At 54.2% G+C, this 18,637-nt stretch overlaps 1 protein-coding gene across 11 annotated transcripts in view; it reads left to right on the top strand.

Moving 5' to 3' along the window:
- The first annotated feature begins 535 nt into the window (after positions 1 to 535).
- The window catches only part of COL11A2 (collagen type XI alpha 2 chain), a 29,742-nt gene continuing 11,640 nt past the window's right edge, over positions 536 to 18,637 (top strand). Inside the window, exons 1-35 of one of the 11 annotated variants that reach the window (XM_040473161.1) lie at positions 536 to 893; positions 1,158 to 1,306; positions 3,900 to 4,049; positions 4,186 to 4,396; positions 4,855 to 5,017; positions 6,427 to 6,618; positions 7,514 to 7,591; positions 7,752 to 8,003; positions 8,251 to 8,313; positions 8,988 to 9,167; positions 11,298 to 11,357; positions 11,460 to 11,501; positions 11,728 to 11,790; positions 12,164 to 12,238; positions 12,712 to 12,798; positions 13,030 to 13,086; positions 13,253 to 13,306; positions 13,395 to 13,448; positions 13,547 to 13,600; positions 13,769 to 13,822; positions 14,024 to 14,077; positions 14,160 to 14,204; positions 14,327 to 14,380; positions 14,814 to 14,858; positions 15,034 to 15,087; positions 15,277 to 15,321; positions 15,459 to 15,512; positions 15,759 to 15,803; positions 16,040 to 16,093; positions 16,219 to 16,263; positions 16,492 to 16,545; positions 16,872 to 16,979; positions 18,058 to 18,111; positions 18,407 to 18,460; positions 18,558 to 18,602. In XM_040473161.1, coding sequence (XP_040329095.1) covers positions 1,225 to 1,306; positions 3,900 to 4,049; positions 4,186 to 4,396; positions 4,855 to 5,017; positions 6,427 to 6,618; positions 7,514 to 7,591; positions 7,752 to 8,003; positions 8,251 to 8,313; positions 8,988 to 9,167; positions 11,298 to 11,357; positions 11,460 to 11,501; positions 11,728 to 11,790; positions 12,164 to 12,238; positions 12,712 to 12,798; positions 13,030 to 13,086; positions 13,253 to 13,306; positions 13,395 to 13,448; positions 13,547 to 13,600; positions 13,769 to 13,822; positions 14,024 to 14,077; positions 14,160 to 14,204; positions 14,327 to 14,380; positions 14,814 to 14,858; positions 15,034 to 15,087; positions 15,277 to 15,321; positions 15,459 to 15,512; positions 15,759 to 15,803; positions 16,040 to 16,093; positions 16,219 to 16,263; positions 16,492 to 16,545; positions 16,872 to 16,979; positions 18,058 to 18,111; positions 18,407 to 18,460; positions 18,558 to 18,602 — 2,781 coding nt within the window. In that variant the 5' untranslated portion in view covers positions 536 to 893; positions 1,158 to 1,224. Of the gene's footprint in view, positions 894 to 983; positions 1,307 to 3,899; positions 4,050 to 4,185; positions 4,397 to 4,854; positions 5,018 to 6,426; positions 6,619 to 7,513; positions 7,592 to 7,751; positions 8,004 to 8,250; positions 8,314 to 8,987; positions 9,168 to 11,297; positions 11,358 to 11,459; positions 11,502 to 11,727; positions 11,791 to 12,163; positions 12,239 to 12,711; positions 12,799 to 13,029; positions 13,087 to 13,252; positions 13,307 to 13,394; positions 13,449 to 13,546; positions 13,601 to 13,768; positions 13,823 to 14,023; positions 14,078 to 14,159; positions 14,205 to 14,326; positions 14,381 to 14,813; positions 14,859 to 15,033; positions 15,088 to 15,276; positions 15,322 to 15,458; positions 15,513 to 15,758; positions 15,804 to 16,039; positions 16,094 to 16,218; positions 16,264 to 16,491; positions 16,546 to 16,871; positions 16,980 to 18,057; positions 18,112 to 18,406; positions 18,461 to 18,557; positions 18,603 to 18,637 lie in introns of those variants that run through there. The other 10 variants (XM_040473160.1, XM_040473162.1, XM_040473166.1 and 7 more) reach the window with 10 other exon arrangements.

Below are 18,637 nucleotides of genomic sequence, written 5' to 3'. Positions count from 1 at the left end.
GGGGGAGAGGGTGTGCCAGGCTGGGGGCGGGGCCGGCCGGAGGAGGAAGAGGGGGGCAGCTGATTCTCAAAGGCGCCTTGTTCGCTTGCGCCCTCCTAGCGCCAGCGGGCGGCGGCGCCTCGGCTCGCTCCTGTCTTCTCCGGCCGCGCCACGGGCTCCGGGCAGACCCGGCGCCGTGCCCGTCCGTGGGGGCGCACTGGGCGTTGAGCGCGGCGGCCTCCTCAGGCGTTGCCCGCCCGGAGGCGGCCTCTCGTCCCTGAGTGACCCTGTTTCCCCGGACTCTTCCAACTAGCGTCGATGGCCCCCTGAGTCCCTTGCCACCTGGGCTCCCGGACTCCCTGACCTCGTCCCCCCATTTTCATCTCCTTGGACGTGTTTATCCTGTGTGTGTCGGGCTGTACAGCCTCTGGCTCTCTCCGCCCCCAAACTAAGTCCCTCTGCCTCCCCTCTAACCACCTGGGGCCCCCCCCCCCCCCCCCCGCAGCCGTCGGGTTGCAGGTCTCCAGTCGCTATCTATAGCCTTGTCTATAAATACCCCCACCCCAGGCCGGCTCTGTAATTACACTGGGCGGGGCGAGGGGAAGTAATTATGGAGACCTGTTGGGGGGAGGTAGAGACCCCCAGGCCCGCCTCTCTCCTCCCACAGTGCCCTAAATCCCGCCCAGGACTGCTGAAACGGGGCTCTGGGCCCTTAACGGGGAGGGAATTGAGGTGGGGGCTTTGACTGGACGTCTGAGTCTTAGAAAAGGAAGGGGCAGAGGAAGAGATATTGGGGTTCCCGAAAAAGGAATCTGGGGTATAGGCCATTCAGCCTCTGCAAGGAGCAAGGGTCATTGAACGAGGGCTGCTGTCTCCCACCGCCCCCCCCCCCCCCAACCAGGTGGAGATCGAGGGTGGGGTTTCCCCTCGGTGGCTGTGGGCGGGCGGTTGGAGGCGGGGGCTGGGCCGGGGGCGGGGGCGGGGTGGGGGCTGTGGGCCGCCGGGGTGGCCGGGGACACACAGGAGCGGCGGCCACTGAGGAAGGAGCAGCGCCAGAGCCCCGACGGCGCCTCGTTGCATGGAGCTGGGCCGCTGAGAGCTGTTGCTACCCGACAGCCTCTGACCTCCACAGGACCCGGGCGTCCGAGGCTCAAAGCCTGCTCGCTCTCTCCTGTCAGCCTTGGGGGCGTTCAGCGTCTCCGGCCGCCCGTAGGTCCTTGGGACCGGGCGTTCGGGTCGCCAGCCATGGAGCGGTGCAGCCGCTGTCATCGCCTCCTCCTGCTGGTACCGCTGGTGCTGGGGCTGAGCGCCGTCCCTGCCTGGGCAGGTAAGAGGAGTCCGACGCCTGGGTTCTTGGAGTCAGGCTGCAGCTCTGAGTACCCCCCTGGGTAGGAGATAGCTGATGCCCGAGGCAGAGCTTCTAAGTTCAAAAAGGGGATTTAGGGGGCTAAGGGTCCAGACTCGAGGGCAGGTCACTCGGTTCCCTTGGAACAAAGATAGGGATCTCTTTGCCTCCTTGGAGTAACTGGGAGAGGGCAGGTAAAGCTGAAAGGTGGAGGCTCACCTAAAGAGGGGACTGGATGCTGAGGTACTCAGGGAGAGCCAAAGCTGGCCAAAGCTGGTGCAGTCCAGCCAATGCTGGGGTGGCCAGGTAGATGCCAGTGTTGATGGGTGAGGACGGTGTGTATATCTTCCGGGCTTTCTATCTATATGTCTGGGGTGAGGGGTGAGCATCTGTGGGTCAGAGCAGAGCCTAGTGAGTAGAGAAAGAAGGGATGCCTGGACTGTTTGTCCCACTGGCTTCCCCGACAGTATCCCCTTCCCCCTCCCTGTGCCCTCGATGCTGCCACGCGGCTGGCTCTGGGGAGCACTGGGGCTGGCTGCCAACAGGACGGCCGCTGGACAGGCTGGGATCAGGTGTCTGAGGCGAGAGCCAACTCTTTGCATTCCTGCCCCACCCCTCCCCCTCTGGCCAGCGGGGCTCCCCTGGGACCCTGGTGTCCACAACCCCAATCTTTTCCTTCTTTTTCCCAGGATCCAGAAGTCCTGGCACCTAGGAAAGGGATTTGATGTCAGACAGGAGGGGGCTGGGAGCACCTGGGTCCTAAGCAGGCAGGAGCCAGCCTCCCACTCATAGAAACACTAGAGGATAATTTGCATGTAACTCCACCATTCATTTCTTCTCCGATGTGGAGAGAAAATGGTCAGAATAGCAGCATAAAGGATTTAGATTAGATTACAGAAGGAAAAACTTTCAAGATGTGAGGAGGATGAGGCGGAGGGACTGGAAATTGAAGTGTGTGATGTTTCTGGACTCTTGGAATCTTTCTTAAGGAGGAAAGGAACCCTCTAGCATGGAGGCAGGGGATGGCTGAGATGACTGTCTCTTGTTTTGGGGCTGAGGGGCTAGAGATGGGACTCTGTAGGTAGATAGGCTAGTGTGGACTTCATTAGAGTAAAAAATGGGGCACTTGGGGGCCAAAGGTAGAATGGTGGGGGTGATGGGGCTACTAGTGGGGAGCGTGTGGGGCAGACTGAGGCTGGAGTCAGTGGGGCACGTATGTGGCCTGAGGTGGGCAGATGGGTGGGCAGTCCTGTGGGTAGACCGTCTATAGGATGGAACTGTACTCCTGTGGGGTTTGGTGAAAGGCGGGGGCCTCTGAGGTCTCCTTGGCCTGGGGTCTCTGTGAGTCTCTGTCTCTCTGTCTCACTCACCCTTCCTTTCTCAAAGCGGCCCTTGTGTGTTGGTGTTTGCGGAGCTGCCACACTCAGGGGCCAGGCTAGGGTGGGGGGGGGGGATGTTGGTGAAGGGGAGGGCACGGCCGTGGTTTCCCCGCGCCTGGACTCAAAGGGCCTTTTCTCTGCCTGTCCGCCCCACCTCACCCACCCCACCCAGCTCTCCTCTCCTGATCACTCTGGCCCCTGCCCTGCCCCATGCTTCTGTGAAAATTTTGCTGGACTTTTTTTTGGAATTTTTCCAATCTGGAGCTGATGGCGTGAGGAGTGCGAGGGAGAGGTGACCTTTGTCTTCCCGGGAGTGTGAGCCTTGGGAAGCTGAATTCAAGGTGGATAGGGCTGATGGCCTGGGTCTTGAATCTTTGGATCCAAGAGGTGGGGGTGGTGGGGCAGGGTTGAAGTTCCAGGTGTGGGGAGCTTGCCCGGGTTTTGGGCAAGGACTCTGATGGGATCCACAGATGTGTGGCTCAGGGCCCTGGACCTGCTCCGGCTCCTCGTGGCAGCTTCAGCTCCCACCCCCGCCCCCCCCCCCCCCAGCCCATCTCCCAGCCAGGGGTATAGACTCCTGGGGTGGCTCTTTCTGCTCTCTCCTTCCTCAGCGTGGTCCTCCCCACCTCCCCAAACACGGAACTGAAGCAGCCCGAAGCCCCGTTCCCTTAGATCTGCCTCTCTGCTCCCTGCCTGGTGGCCCCCCTGCACCTCCTGTGCCCAGGATGATCGATTGCCCAGATGTTGTTTGTGCTGGAGATATGGGAAAGAGGCCAGAGACCCAGGGACCAAGAGATACAGAAAGGGAGTGAGAGAGGGAGAAAGACAGGGAGACACAAAGATCAACAGATGTGGAGACAGGGAGAGTAAGACGGAGAGAGAGAAGGGGAGATGGTGGAGAGTAGAGAGAGATTCATAGGCTGAAAGACAAAGATCAGAGGAGACTGAGTGAGACACACTGAGAGGGAGAGGGGCAGGGGTCACATGGAGCTAAATACAGGGCCAGTGCTGCCCTTTCCCAGGTGACTCTGATTTCCCGTCCATTTAAGGGGCATTCAGAGACAAGTACGGAAGAGGTGACCTTTCTTTTCAGGGAGTTTGAGCCCCAGGAAGCTGAGTTCTAGATCCCAAATACCCCCATATCTTGGCCGTCCTGAGGGTGTGTCCCTTCTCCTGATCCTTATGGACTTTCCCAGGTGCACCCCCTGTGGATGTGCTCCGGGCCCTGAGGTTCCCCTCCCTTCCTGATGGTGTCCGGAGGGCGAGAGGCATCTGTCCAGCTGATGTGGCCTACCGAGTGTCCCGACCTGCCCAGCTCAGTGCACCCACCCGCCAGCTCTTCCCAGGTATGGGTGACATGGTGAACTAGTGAGAGCTGGGGTAGGTCATGGGGTGGGGTCTGGAATCAGACACCAGAAGGGAAGGGTTTTCTGGCTCTTTGTGCCTCTCATTCCACCTGGTTATGTCTCTCCCGGGTACCAGGAGGTTTTCCCAAAGATTTCTCATTGCTGACTGCTGTCCGGACCCGCCCTGGCCTCCAGGCTCCCCTCCTGACTCTCTATAGTGCCCAGGGTGTCCGACAGCTGGGCCTGGAGCTTGGCCGACCCTTCCGCTTCCTGTATGAGGACCAGACTGGAAGGCCTCGACCCCCTGCTCAGCCAGTCTTCCGAGGCCTCAGCCTAGCAGATGGCAAGTAAGTCAGTTTGCTCCTCTGGTCTGCCTGGACTACACCTTCAGGAGCTCCCCTCTGGCCACTGCCCCAGAACCCCTACTCCCTAAACTAGGAAACCTGCCAACGTTTTTGGCCACATGTCACCAACCTAGCGACACTTCAAGCCCAGGTTTTGGGCTTCAGCTACTTCAAGCCCAGATTTTGGGCTTTAGAGTTTAAATCCTTGCCTGTGCCTTAGGCAAGTTACTTAACTGTTTTACGTCTCAGTTTCTATGGGCTGTAAAATAGGGATGAGAATCATGAGAATCAAATGAGAAAAGTAGTGCCTGGTGCATTGTAAACACTCAACAAATGGTAGCTGTTATGATGCTACTACGATTACTGTCATTGGCTCCAACCTTTCCATCAATTGCTCCCCAGCCCTGTTGACTCCCCGCCCCCCGTCCGTCAGTCACTTGAACCGCTCCCTCCATGACCAGGTGGCACCGTGTGGCAGTGGCTGTGAAGGGCCAGTCTGTCACCCTCATAGTTGACTGCAAGAAGCGAGTCACCCGGCCTCTCCCCCGAAGTGCTCGTCCGCTGTTGGACACCCATGGAGTGATTATCTTTGGTGCCCGTATCCTGGATGAAGAAGTGTTTGAGGTAACAGAGAACAGAGAACGGAGGTATTTCTGGTCTCATATCTTGTGTCTGTTCCCCTTCTGGGACCAGTACTCCATCTTCTTATGCCCTGACCCTTCATTTGACCTCTTATGAGTTTGTATTTCCATATCCTATCCTCAGGGGTGATTTTCTATGTAGGAGAAATAGGTGCCCATGTGTATGGCAGGACAGATGTCTCCATCAGTCTTCGTCAGTCCGCCTATCCATTCATCTCTTTAATATCTCTATCTGCACCCACCCATTCATTTACTCATGTAATTCCCACTCATTCATTTATGTGCTCACACACTAATCAAACATTCAGGTTTGCCTCTGCCCTGCCACTTTCTTCTTCACTCATCCATCAATCTATCCATCTTGAACCCATCCATTAGTTCCCTCATTCATCCACCCACCCAGCCCATCTACCCATGCACATGAGGATGCATGTATTCATTCATCCACTCATTCACCCACCTATATCCTCACCCAACCACTCTCCATCCAACCATTCATTCATTCACATGTTCCCTTCCATCCACCTACCTACCTACCATTCTGTTTCCTCTATTTCTCACCTCCATTTATCTACCCACCAATTCTTTCATTCATTCATTCGCTCACTCACCATCCACCAACCCTCCAGCCAGTGGTGCATTTGAGCCCCCATTCATCCATCCATCCATCCATCCATCCATCCATCCATCCATCCTCTCACCTAGCCAGTCAATATTCTCTGAATACCTGCTGTCCCAGTTTCAGGGGGAACACAGAAGAGTAATATAAGGTCTCTATTATTCTTAGCAGCTCCTGGCTCCTCTTTGAAGATGAGACAATAACCCCAAACTACAATATAAGGCAGCCTTGTGCTAAGTACCATGTGTGGGCACAAGTAAATGCCATTGGAATTCAAAAATGGCTTCCCTCTCCCCCATTTCTAGAGGTTCTGAGAATTATCATCATCACTGCCATTGGCAGGTCAAAGCAACTAAGGTTGGGCCATTGTTTCCAGGGCCTTTGTGAAAAAGTTGATGCATTACCATAGGGGCAGGAGGTAGGCAAACAGTGTTGGACTTAGAGTTGGAGTGTTTGAATTCTAGTCTTGAGTCTACCATTGAAAGTGACCTTGGGGGCAGTCATTGTCCCTTTGAGCTGTTCTGAATGGAATATATCAGACAATAGGCATAAATATCCTTATCCTACTGACTTTTCCCAGTTGTTGTGAAGGTCCAATGGGATTATGGATGAGAGGGTCTTCTGAAAACTGAAAAGGCTGATAACGATCTTCTCCCATTATGTTGTTTTACATAGGATTGGCTCTTACCTTGTGTCCCAAACTCTACCTTCTGTTTCTCTCTGAGGCCCTCTCTGCCTCCCTCCATTGGTGTTTCTTCCTTGTGTCTTTGCAGGGTGACATCCAGGAGCTTGTCATTGTCCCAGGGGTGCAAGCTGCCTACGAATCCTGTGAACAGAAGGAGCTGGAGTGTGAGGGAGCTTGGAGGGAGAGACCTCAGAAACAACACTCTCACAGGGCCCAGAGATCTCCAAAGCAGCAGCCACCAAGACTTCATAGGCCACAAAACCAGGAACCCCAGCGACAGGTGAGAGAACTGGGTGAACCCCAAACCACAGCATACCCCAGGGAGGGAAGATACCCATACACCTCCCCAGGGCAATTCCCCCAATGTTCCAGAGCTCCCCATACTATTTTGGGCTCCCATCCTCCCCTCCACTAGGGCTGCTCTCTAACCATACCTCCCTATTCTCATCACTCCCTCCTCCCAGTCCTCATTCATCAACCTTTTTATTTTCAATTAAAAATAAAAAGTGTCATTATGAAGAATTCATGGCTGGGAGCTGTGTCCCCTGCTCATGTCTCCTTTCCTCTGCCAGTCTTTCTGGGACTGCGTCCTTGGGTTTCCCATCCCTTCCTTGAATTAAGAGATTGGGGGACAGTGTGTATGTGTGTGTGTGGGGGGGAAGATTTGGGGACAGAGGATGGCAGATGGGAGAGCATGGAAGGGGAGAGACAGAACGAGCGAGAAGGAAGCTGTTATGGTAAGACCTAGGAAGAGAAATGGGAAGGAGCAGGAGATAGAGAAAATCCCAGAGGAGGGCTGGGTCTATGGAATTCTGTGTAGGAGCCCAGTCTCTGGCCCCCTGCACATGGACATGCAGAGTAAGGGGCTGTGGGGGAGGGGAGGGAAAGGAATTCTGGATTGGGTAGGGTCCAGATGGTTAGGGGTGAGATATGATCTGGGGTCAGTGGTCTGAAGTTTAGATGGTCAATCTCTTAATCATGTCTCTGCTTCTGTCCCACATGTGGGATCCACCCCCCCTTCCCACCTCTCCCCATCTTCTCCTGACCCCCTGACCTCTCCTTTCATCCTCAACTCCTACCCTTTTTCCAAACTCCCACACTATCTCATTTCCCTCTCCTCACTCTTGCACCTCTACCTCTTCCTACTATTTCCACTGCCCCTTCCCGAACCCCAGCCCACTGAGTCTTTCTTCTATGACTACGAGACCCCCTATTACGATGAGATGACTACAGGGACGACCCCTGATTATCAGGTAAACTTGAGGGACCCCATCAGTTCTCCCCTTCCTCCTGCCACCCCTTGCAAACATCTCCTAGGACACCTTCCTCCCCTCTTAACATGTGGGAAGAGACATTATATATTTAGATTATAGGAGTTTCCTCACTGCCCCCTCCCATGTCTCTCTGCTGCAGAGGCCACCGAGCCCCAACCGCAGGGTGCTCCCTTCCCCCAGGGGGCGTCGGACCCCTCCCAGAAAGCCTACCCCACCTGCCAAGAGGTCAGCAGCCCGGCAGGCGCCCCCCTCACCAGGCCGGAGGCCCTCTCGAATTGGAGGTTCTGGCCAAGCACGGGGCCACCCTCCCCCCTTCCGACGCCCAGCTCGGCGGGCAGCTCCCCCCACTGCCCGGGCCCCCCCCAGGACCAGAGGAAGCGGTTACCGGCAGGTAGAGCTGGGGCATCCAGATCTGTGCCCCCAAACCTCTATGACCTCGGAGATTCACTCTCCCCAAACTGTCCCCCCCTCTGAAGGGGCTGCAAGATCTGAGATAACCCCCACCCCCCCAGCACAGACAGACATTGCCCACGGGGTGAGGGGGTGGGGGGACAAGGTGCTGCTTTGCCTCCTTTCCCACTAACCTTTCTCTTTCCTTTCCCACCCCATGCTACTCTTCCCCTTCCCCTTGGGGTTAGGATCCCACCCCAGGTGGAGAGGAAGGAACCCTGGAACCAAGCCCTTTGCCACCCCAAGAGGAGGTAACTTCATCCCCAACCCTAACCCCCGCTGGGGGCAGTGGGCATCTGTGACCCACCCCCCTTGCCCCATGTCATCTTGGTGAATCAGCCATTCCTCTGGCCGGAGGGTTCTTTGTCACGTCCATTTGTGGCCTTCCAGTCACTCCAGACCTATTGGTCTGCTTGTCTTTCTAAGTATAGCCATTTTTCTTCAGTGTCCATGTCTCCTTCCATTCTTTGATTCTGGAGTAACCTCTCCATGTTGATGTCAAAAAGTTTTATTTTCTGTATTGTATTTCTCTTCCCAGGAGTCACTTTCTGTCCAGTGCTGTCACATTTTCACTTCTCTCAGTTTTTCCATCCATTTCTTTGTTCTCTGGAATCCTTTGTCTACCATTGTCTCTATGGACTGTTTACTCTGTGTCCAGCCCTCCGGCCATCCTTCTTTCTTCTTGTAATTTATCATTTCTTCCCACCAGGCCCATTTTTGGGGCATCCCTCCTCATTTTGAGTCTTTGATGGCCATCCCCTTTCTATGCAACCACTTCCCTTGCTCTTCTTGGGGGAAAAACTCCAGTCCCAGTTACCCTCAGAATCCTTTAAGGCTAGAAGTTGCCACACCCTCGGGTCCAGGGAAAACCTCCTCTCAGCCCTAATGCCCCCATCTACCCCTCTCCCTCCCCATCCCCGGGAAGGAGCAGACAGATCTCCAGGTCCCCTCCACAGCCGACAGGTTCCTGACAGAGGACTATGGGGAGGGTGGCACAGACCCCCCAGCAGGGCCCTACGATTACACATATGGCTATGGGGACGATTATCGTGAGGAGACGGAGCTTGGCCCTGCCCTGTCTGCGGAGACAGCCCACTCGGGAGCCGTAAGTGAAAGGAGCTCCTCTTCCATTCTTGACCTCCAGTGGTAGCTCTAAGAATCGCTTCCTGTTGTTTTTGATTCTTGTCTGTTGGCTGCAAGCTACTTCCCATTGATGATTTGCCATTTTCTGTTCATATAAGTTGTATATGTTGCTTGAAAGGATTACTTTCTGCTTTCTCTTGCCAAATACCTTGCCTTGTGACGCCTCATGGATTCCTCTTCCCAGGGAAATTGGTATTTTCTTTCTTTTTTAATCCTATGGCCACCTCCTGTCTTTCTTGGCCACTTTCTGTCTTAATAAAGCTGTATTTCAGAAAGCTTTTGGTCACTAAGCCCCTACTTTGTGTCCGTTTTCAGTCTGTCTCCATCATTTCTTCTTGGTAAAAACAATTTCTTATCCATGTTGCTGCCAAATGATCTAATTTCCTGTGTCATATTTTCTAACCTACAGCCACTTCCTGTCTGCCCTTTTCTGTCTTCTCTGGCCATGGCATCCATCTTGGTGACTGTGAAAATTTGTACTGAAAGGGACTTATTTATATTTTGCTTCTAGTTTTTCATGCTGTCTTCATTAGCTTTCCTTTGCTAATAAGCCACTTCCTGTGTGTCTCAGGTCATCCAAATCCAAAAAGTTTCCATTGTGGGCCTAGATATTTGTCATGGCTACCTCCTCTGTGTTCTAGCCTCAATGTTTGTATTTTCTGGAAGAATCACATTTCATTGTCATAATCCCCTTTCCAGGAGTCACTTTTTATCTGTTTTGTGAATTTCTTCTTTCTCTTGGTCATGGTAGCCATGTTGTTGTTGAAGGTCCACTTCCTGGATCCTCTTTTCTTAGCTGTTTCCTGTCTGTCCAACCACTTCCTGTTTGTCGAGTTCATTTTCTAGCCATCTTGGCCATGTTTAATTTTTCTTGGCCCTGGCATCATTCTTGTTTCCAAGTGTTTGTCCCTTTGAAATGTCTCCCTTAATTGTTTCCCAGGTCTTCGACCACTCCTTCTCAGTTGGGATATTTCCTGTCTACTCCATTCATCTTTTGCCTGCCTTGCAATTAGAGCTGCCTCCTCTACACTGCTGCCTCATCCCACACTTCCCTTCTCTAATATTGACACTCTGAACCCTCTGCTGCCTTTCCCTTTTGCTGCTTTTTGGAAATTTGGGGTTGATCTGGGATTTGGGAAAGTTCAGAAGTTGGTCATTGCTGTTTGGCAGGATGGAGGTGGAGGGGTACATTCTGAAGATCTTTGCTGGGAGAGTTGGGGGTGTTGGGGAATGATTTCCATTCTTCCCATCCTTATCTTGGTTTTGGCCTTAGTGTTGGGAGCGGACATCTGAGAAGTGTAGAAAAGCAAGAACTGGTGGGCTTGGAGTATATATGAGGGCCAGAGGAAGGGTGTAGTGTCCCTGCTGGGAGAAGAACGGGGCCGGGGGAGTCTGCTCTGGGGCTTGAGCAACAGTCCAAGTGCTGTATTTTTCCAAAAAAACCAGTTATGAGGTCTGAGTTTGGCATATCAGGGGGGCCTGATCTCCAAATCTATTTAGAGTATGGATGTTTAATCTCTGGAGAGTTTTGAACTTTGTGAACCCCTTGAAATTCTAAGAAAAATTCTGTGCACAAAGGCGTACACCTTTTCTTTTCTGGAAAAGACTTCATGGATTATATCTGATTCTCATATGGATCCATGCCCTCCCTCCAAACCCCGATAAAATCAATCCACAATCTTAGAGAGATTCTTATTTGGTGGATTGGGGTAAGGGTAAGGATGTTGATGTTTTCTTAAAGTTCTAAGTATTCCTGGGGTCAGAGAGAGTTTGGGGGAGGTTGGGGAGTTTGGAATCCCAGAAAGGGTTGGGGTGAAAACCTTCCTGAAAGAGGTCCTAAGGGAGATGAGGAAGTGTATTTGCTAAGGTGGGGCTGGGAATTGGGAGGTGGAGGGCCCTGAGGTCTCCTTGGAAGGCTTGGGAGGTCTGGGAAGAGGGAGTCTTAGGAGAGGGCTGGGAGATTTTGAGGGTAGGGTTAGGGAGGTGTCCAGAGGATCTGGGAATGAAAGAAAGTAGGAGTTAGGATGGGGGTAGTATTGGTGTCCTGGCTGCTCACCGGTCCCACTGGGGGTTACATGTGTGTCTTCTTCAGGCTGCCCGTGGACCCCGGGGGCTGAAGGGAGAGAAGGGGGAACCTGCGGTGCTGGAACCTGTAAGTTGGTCTGTTGATCACTGAGCTGAAGGCAGGGGGAAGAAGAAAAAGAGGTGGGTTGCTAGCCCTGTAGCCTCTGACTTTCAACCTTTGGCTCTACAGGGTATGCTGGTGGAGGGGCCTCCTGGCCCAGAAGGCCCTGCGGTGAGTCTAGCTGTGACCTTTAGCCTCCATTCTTTTCTCAGAGACCCTACTTACACAATCATCTTTGCCTTCCCCACATATGATCAGGCTTCCTTCTTGGAACTCTGGAGAATCCTTCCAAAGCTTCCCAGATCCTCAAATCTCTTTTATAGAGACCACTCTTCAGCCACATACCCCTCTTCTATGTGAATGCCCACACCTGACCCACTCCTCATTTGTTCCTCAGGGGTTGATTGGTCCCCCTGGCATCCAGGGCAACCCAGGCCCAGTTGGAGACCCTGGCGAGAGGGTAAGGGAGCAGCGTGTGTGCGCATGCACACGTGTGTGTGTGTGTGTGTGTGTGTGTGTGTGTGTGTGTTATGAGGGAAGGGCTGCAGAGGAGCCTCTAGAACCCAATGGGGGCACCATGCTCAATAACTCCTCATTAGTAGATTGATTAATGAACAAAGGGCTGGTGTGCTCTCCAACACCCAGAAAGGAGGACAGGCTCTGGATGGGGAGGGGAGTAATCTGGTGTCTCACTCTCATTTTTCTCTGTGGGAGTGGGAGGGTTCAGGAAAGATCTAGAAAAGTCTACATTTATCCTGTAGATGGATTCACAAAGATGCCAGGACCCTAACATTCCCCAACTGTCACCTATCCTCATTTTCTCCCCACTCCAGGGCCCCCCTGGCCGAGCAGGGCTCCCTGGATCAGATGGGGCCCCTGGACCTCCTGGCACATCGCTCATGCTCCCAGTGAGTTGTCTTCTGGGCTTTGGAATGGGGAAGGTAGGGGAATCATGTTCTGTCACCAAGAACCAGAAGACCAGGAGAGCAAAGGAGGATTCTCTAGAGACCATCAACTCAAAGAGATTGATCTTTCAGGTGGATGGACTAGATCTCATTAGATGACCTGGAACCAAACATGGATCATCTAGAACTGGGCAGAAAATCCTATATTTCAGGAAGTCTAGAACTTCTAAAAACTCTAGGAGAATTTTCCCAGAGGAAGAAGCCAGAGAGTAGGGGAGGAAGATGCGAGTAGTTTCTGAAAATCTCTATGTGATTATCTGGAAAACTTCTGTGGGAGACAGTGGAGGAAGGCATGGGGTGGGGCTGTCCCCGAACCTGGGAGATGGGGCAGAAATTCTGGATGAAGCCTCTGGTTGGGAGAGTCTCATGCGTTTCCTGGAAGAGAACCTACACCTTCCCTTCTCTCTGCCCCTCAGTTCCGGTTTGGCAGTGGTGGGGGTGACAAGGGCCCTGTGGTAGCAGCCCAGGAGGCTCAGGCCCAGGCGATTCTGCAGCAAGCACGGGTAAATAAGGCTGGAGGGGCATGGAGGGCAAATGAAGACTTTAGGAGGGATTGGAAGGGTAGGTTGGAGTAACTATGGAGGAGGGTAAGGTCTGGGTTAGTTTGAGGCTGAGAGTAAGGTTTGGGGGAATACAAGGAGTGGAAGTGCAAATTTGGAAGGTGGAAGGTGTACTGGGGTTGGGAGTTTCCAGCTACCTCTTCCTCAGCTCTGCTGTGTCCCCTGCTTCCCTAGCTGGCGCTCCGAGGACCCCCTGGCCCCATGGGATACACAGGCCGCCCTGGACCCTTGGTGAGTGAGTGAGGTATTGGGGTACAGAGTTCTTTGTGTGTGGGGGGGAGTAGGGATAGTTCTAGAAAGGGACCGTGTTGAAAGTTATTTTGCTTATTTTGGGGAGGGCTTTGAAGTCACTGTTGGGTGTATCATTTAACATAGCCACCTCTCTTCTCTGTCACAGGGACAGCCTGGGAGCCCTGGCCTGAAAGGAGAATCTGGAGACCTAGGACCTCAGGTGACAAGCCCCACCCATTTGATCCCCCATCCAGGGCCTCCCTTTCTGTCTATGCCCTTTAACCCTGCCCCTGACTCTTCCTCACCAGGGCCCCAGAGGACCTCAAGGCCTCACAGGCCCTCCTGGCAAGGCTGGGCGAAGGGTGAGTGGGGGTGTGGTGGGTGTGGGTGGGAGAGAGGGCACACACAAAGTGTGAAGGAATGTGCCTCTGTTTGCTCTGACACTTCCTTTGCACCCCAGGGCCGAGCAGGTGCTGATGGAGCTCGAGGGATGCCTGGAGAACCAGGAGTGAAGGTAACAAGTATGGGTCCCTCTCTGATGTCTGTGGCTTCTAGCACTATCTAAGCTCTGGGGATTACTGAATTCCCCAGGTTTCCCCATGAAGTGACACTCAGGACAAAGTAGGGATGGATAGGGTGGGTAAAGGGCTGGGACCTCACTTGGGCTGCCCTCTTCCCCTAGGGTGACCGAGGTTTTGATGGACTCCCAGGGCTACCTGGGGAGAAGGGACATAGGGTGAGTATATTGGGGGTAGTGCATTGTGATGAGGGGTAGACCTTCCATGGAGGGGTGGGGAGGTAGGGATCTCAAGGCAAGAGGAGGAGGCTGAGGGTCCCAGGAGGAACTCAATGGGTGAAACTGGTTAATTAAAGAGGGTCAGTATCTGCCTGAATTGGGGGTTCTGAGGCCCCTCTTATCTCTTCCCCCATTTTCCAGGGTGATACTGGTGCCCAGGGCCTTCCTGGCCCCCCTGGTGAGGATGGAGAGCGGGTAAGTATTGTGGCTAGGGCAGGGGCTCAGTATGGGAGAAGTGGGGAAGGTGAGGCTGCTTCATCATGTCTTCCTCCTCCAGGGAGACGATGGGGAGATTGGGCCTCGGGGACTGCCTGGAGAATCAGTGAGTGTCTAGGGGTTTGGGTGAGGGGGGTCTCTGGGGATGTCAGGGGCGCGGCATGGGCATGAAGGAGACACATTACCTCTCGCCCACACATGCCATATCTTCCCCTCACCTGATTGCAGGGACCTCGAGGTCTCCTTGGCCCCAAAGGCCCACCTGGTATTCCTGGACCCCCGGTATGTGACTATCCCTGACTTCTGACCCTGACCTCACCCCCTGACCTTTCCAACTCTCCAACCTTTCTAGCTGCCTCTTCCTCCCACACTTTTGTTTCCCTCTCCCTTCCCCCCCCAGCCCCCAGCTCTGCTCCAGCCTTTACTCCCAGGTACTCTTACAGGGCCGTATGGTACACTGTACTAAAGGCTCTGAGGGTAGCTTAAAAAAAATTCTGAAGAAAAACAAAACCCCACAAACCCACAGACCCATAGACCTACGCCCTGTGGATCTGGGCTGGCTATGTTTGCTTAGGTTTGGGATGAATTGGAGGTCTGACCGATGTCAGGCTGCCCCGTCCCACCCTCTGAAATGACCGGGCCTCTCAGAAACCACAGGTCCTTCCAGGGCCCTGGCCCCATCTTCCAGCCTGCTCACGCCCCTCTCATGTTTCAGGGAGTCCGAGGCATGGATGGTCCCCATGGTCCCAAAGGGAGCTTGGTGAGTAATGGGCACAGAGACACCACCTGGCCCTGAGCCAAGGTCCTGTTTCCATTTTGACTCCCTGCTTGGTTCTGGTTCTTGCCCTCTTGCTGCCCCTGCTGCGACTCAGCTCTTGGCCCTAAGTTTGTTGTCACCATCTTCTTTTGACCCTTGCCTGGTTGCTTGTTTCTAGGGACCCCAGGGAGAGCCAGGACCTCCTGGACAACAGGGCACTCCTGGAACCCAGGTGAGTTGTCCTGTCCAACCCCTCCCCATCTTTAGCAACTTCCCCTGGGCTTCCACAGTGGTTCAGACCCTGGATGGAAATTAAAGGTCTCAAGCCTTCACCACTCATGCTCTGAATGGGGATGCTGGCTATAGGAGAGAGTAGTCCACCCCTGTGGGGCTCCTGTGACTCCTCTCTCTCTCTGTATAGGGTCTCCCTGGGCCCCAGGGTGCCATTGGCCCTCATGGAGAGAAGGTAAGTGACTAAGTGATTTGGGGGACAGGAGATACACCGGGGGAGGTGTAGGGAGAGCCTTAAATGTGTGGCTGGGGCTTCAGCCATGGTGTGACCTGATCCCACTGGTGACCCTGAGCCTCCTTGTCTTCCTGCAGGGTCCCCGAGGGAAACCAGGGCTCCCTGGCATGCCTGGCTCAGATGGACCTCCGGTGAGTGGGTCCCTACCTCTTAATCCAAATTCCACATGACCCTCCACCCCAGTGAATGACCTCCAAGTGCCTTTGGTGACTATCTACATAGTGTGTTCCTTACACCAGGAGGTCACTGGTGGTGCCTGCCCATGGTCACTAGGCTTCATTAGGGTCACAAGGGAAAGCTGGGCTAAAGAAGTGAAGGAAGGGGTGCAGGGAAGGTAACAGTGGCCAGATGTCACATTCTCCTTCCTTTACCTGCAGGGTCACCCGGGGAAGGAAGGTCCCCCTGGAACCAAAGGAAACCAGGTGAGATGGTCCGTGCCTGCTTTCATCCCTGGAGGAGTTTCTACCCAGACTCTGGGGCCTCAAAATCCTTGGAATTTCCTTGGCTTATCATTCACGTGTGGCTGAAGTATTCTTGGTCCCATGCCTTGTATCCCTATCCAGATTCCAATGTTGTCTCTTCCATTTCTTCCACCCCCAAGGCCTCCATAAGTCACACCCTGAGACCCCTTTACAGGTATCTCTCTTTCTTCTTCCAGGGTCCATCTGGACCTCAGGGTCCTCTAGGATATCCGGGACCTCGAGGTGTCAAGGTAATGGACAACCAGGCTGGGAAATAAAGCACTATGGTTGGGGGAGGCAGCTGGGATCTCAGGAGCTCAATCCTTCCCAACCTCCATCCCCGATCTCCCTGTCTCTATCTCCCTTCTAATTCTAGGGTGTGGATGGAATTCGTGGTCTGAAGGGCCATAAGGGTGAAAAGGTGAGCAGCGTGCCTCCAGCTTCCCAGCACCTCCCTCCATTCTGCCCAGCACCACCCCTTTGGTCCAGCTCTTCCCCTACTTCCTGTCCTCCAGCCTGCCCTGTGCTGCTTTCCAGCTCTGAAATCCACCCTTCCACCCATATTTTCTAAAATGCTCTATTTTACCTCCTGACCCCCCCCCCACCTTCCACATCATCGCTGATGAGCTCTCACCCCCATTTTTCTCAGGGCGAGGATGGCTTTCCCGGGTTCAAAGGGGACATGGGTGTGAAAGGTGACAGGGTGAGTAGAAGCCCACACACTGGCCCCCCAGTCCTAAGTCCTGATCCTCCTCCATTTTGGAGCCCCCAATCACTAGCCTATTTCCTGAAACCACAGAGTCCCCATCCAGTGGTCTTTTCCCTTTAAAGCCTGGGGGGCGCGGGGCCCCCGCAGAATGACAACCCTACAGCTGAGTCCCACCAGCCCGAAGATCACAGCACTCTCCCTTTCCCTGTCCTGCAGTAGCTCTGGGACTCTACTCAGCCTCACCGAGGCCTACCTCTCCTCTTGGAGCCCAGCCCATACCCCCAGTCCCTGACACTTGCCTCTTCAACCCTCTTACCCAGGGAGAGGTTGGAGTTCCTGGTTCCAGGGGAGAAGATGGTCCTGAGGGACCAAAGGGACGTACTGGACCCACTGGAGACCCTGGCCCCCCTGGGCTCATGGGCGAGAAGGTGACCGGGGATGAGGGAGTCTGTGCCTACATGCTCTAGGGACATGGAGGGGATGAAGGCCTGGGCACTAGGATCAGGATCGACTTTAGGGTGCCAATAGTTGGAGTCAGTTAGTCATTTGAAGACCATTAATTATTCACCTCTCTGTAGAAGGCTCCTCCTGGCCACTGACAGTTAGGGGTGGGGGTGAGGATGTATAAGAAGTCAAGGAAAAGTTCCTGTCATGAGAATTTACATGACATAGAGGTGAGGACAAGGCATGAGGCTGGCATAAGGTATATGGGTGCAAGGCAGAGTGAAAATGTGTCTGGACTCAGAGCAGGAGAAATTCCAAGAAGGGAGAGTCAAAGAGGAGGTGAGCCAGACCTGCAGAGCTAACTCCAGCAAGCCCTCACTCACCGAGTGCCAACACCCCACCTGCTTGTCCTATCAGTCCTGCAAGGCAGGCTCCACTACAGCCCTCTGTTTCGGAGAGCTTTCAATGAGGCACCAAGAGGTTAAGATGCTTGTTAGTCACACAGCCAGTGAGGGGCATAGCCTGGGTTTGAACCCAGGCAGTCAGGCTGTAGAATCCCTGCTCCCAGCCTCTGCTTCACAGTTGTCCGGGCAAGGTGGGCCCTGAAGCATCAGGAGGAAGGGGTGCATGTCAGGGGGATTAGGGGTGATGCAGAGCATGGGTGGGGGCAGAGGCGTTCCTGAGTGTGGTGTGTGCGGGCCTGCAGGAGGACTGGTCTTGATGGAGTAGAAGTGTGCGCTGGGCAAAGGGAGCTGAGGTTGAAGGGTAGGCAGGGGCTAGATCACAGTCCTGAGGAACTTGATGGAACTGCAGATTTAAAGACACAGAAGGGGTGAGATCCCACCACCCGAGTTGGGGAAAATCTATTCTCAGGAAGGAGAGATTACAAAAGCCAGGCAGCCTGTGGAACAGGAGATGAGGGGTCAGGGGCTGGAAGTTTGCTGGGGAGCCTTGCCGGGTAGGGGCTGGCTCCTGTCTCTGGGGCTTGGGGTCTCTTGGGGGCAGGGATGGAGTGGTATCTGTGGCTCCTCTTGCTCCTGACTGCTCCCTATCTCTCCACAGGGCAAGCTGGGTGTTCCTGGTCTGCCTGGCTACCCTGGACGCCAGGGTCCCAAGGTGATATGATGCCCCTTTTGTGACCTTCCTCTTCCCTTCTCTGACCCATGATTCCAGGAAGCACAGACTGACAGAGCAGTGGGGGACCCTAGAGTGAATTTAGTCCACCCCCATTCCACAGATGGGGGAACAGAGAGCCAGAGAGCAGCAGGGGTTTGCCCAAGGACACCTAGTTATTGGCAGAGCATAGTCCTCCCTTCCTGCTGCCTCTGTCACCAGTTCTGACTCCCTATTGACTCTTCTAGGTCCTCCCTTTTTATGACTTTTCAATTTTCTCCTTCTCTACCCTCACCAGGGCTCCCTGGGATTTCCTGGTTTTCCTGGCGCCAGTGGAGAGAAGGGAGCCCGGGTAAGCTGGGGGAAGGGAGAGGGCGTAGAGGGCAGAGCTGCTCTGTTGGAGGAGTCATGCCCTGGGTGATGTGGTGTCTCTGCTTCCTTCCTACCAGGGCCTGTCAGGGAAATCAGGGCCTCGGGGAGAGCGGGGCCCCACGGTGAGTGCAGGGGGGCAGACATGTGGCTCAAGATC

Source organism: Herpailurus yagouaroundi, unplaced genomic scaffold (genome assembly GCF_014898765.1).
Source record: "Herpailurus yagouaroundi ecotype Mexico unplaced genomic scaffold, PumYag 139, whole genome shotgun sequence".
NCBI lineage: Eukaryota > Metazoa > Chordata > Mammalia > Carnivora > Felidae > Herpailurus > Herpailurus yagouaroundi.
This window is presented reverse-complemented; position numbering and strand designations above follow the sequence as displayed.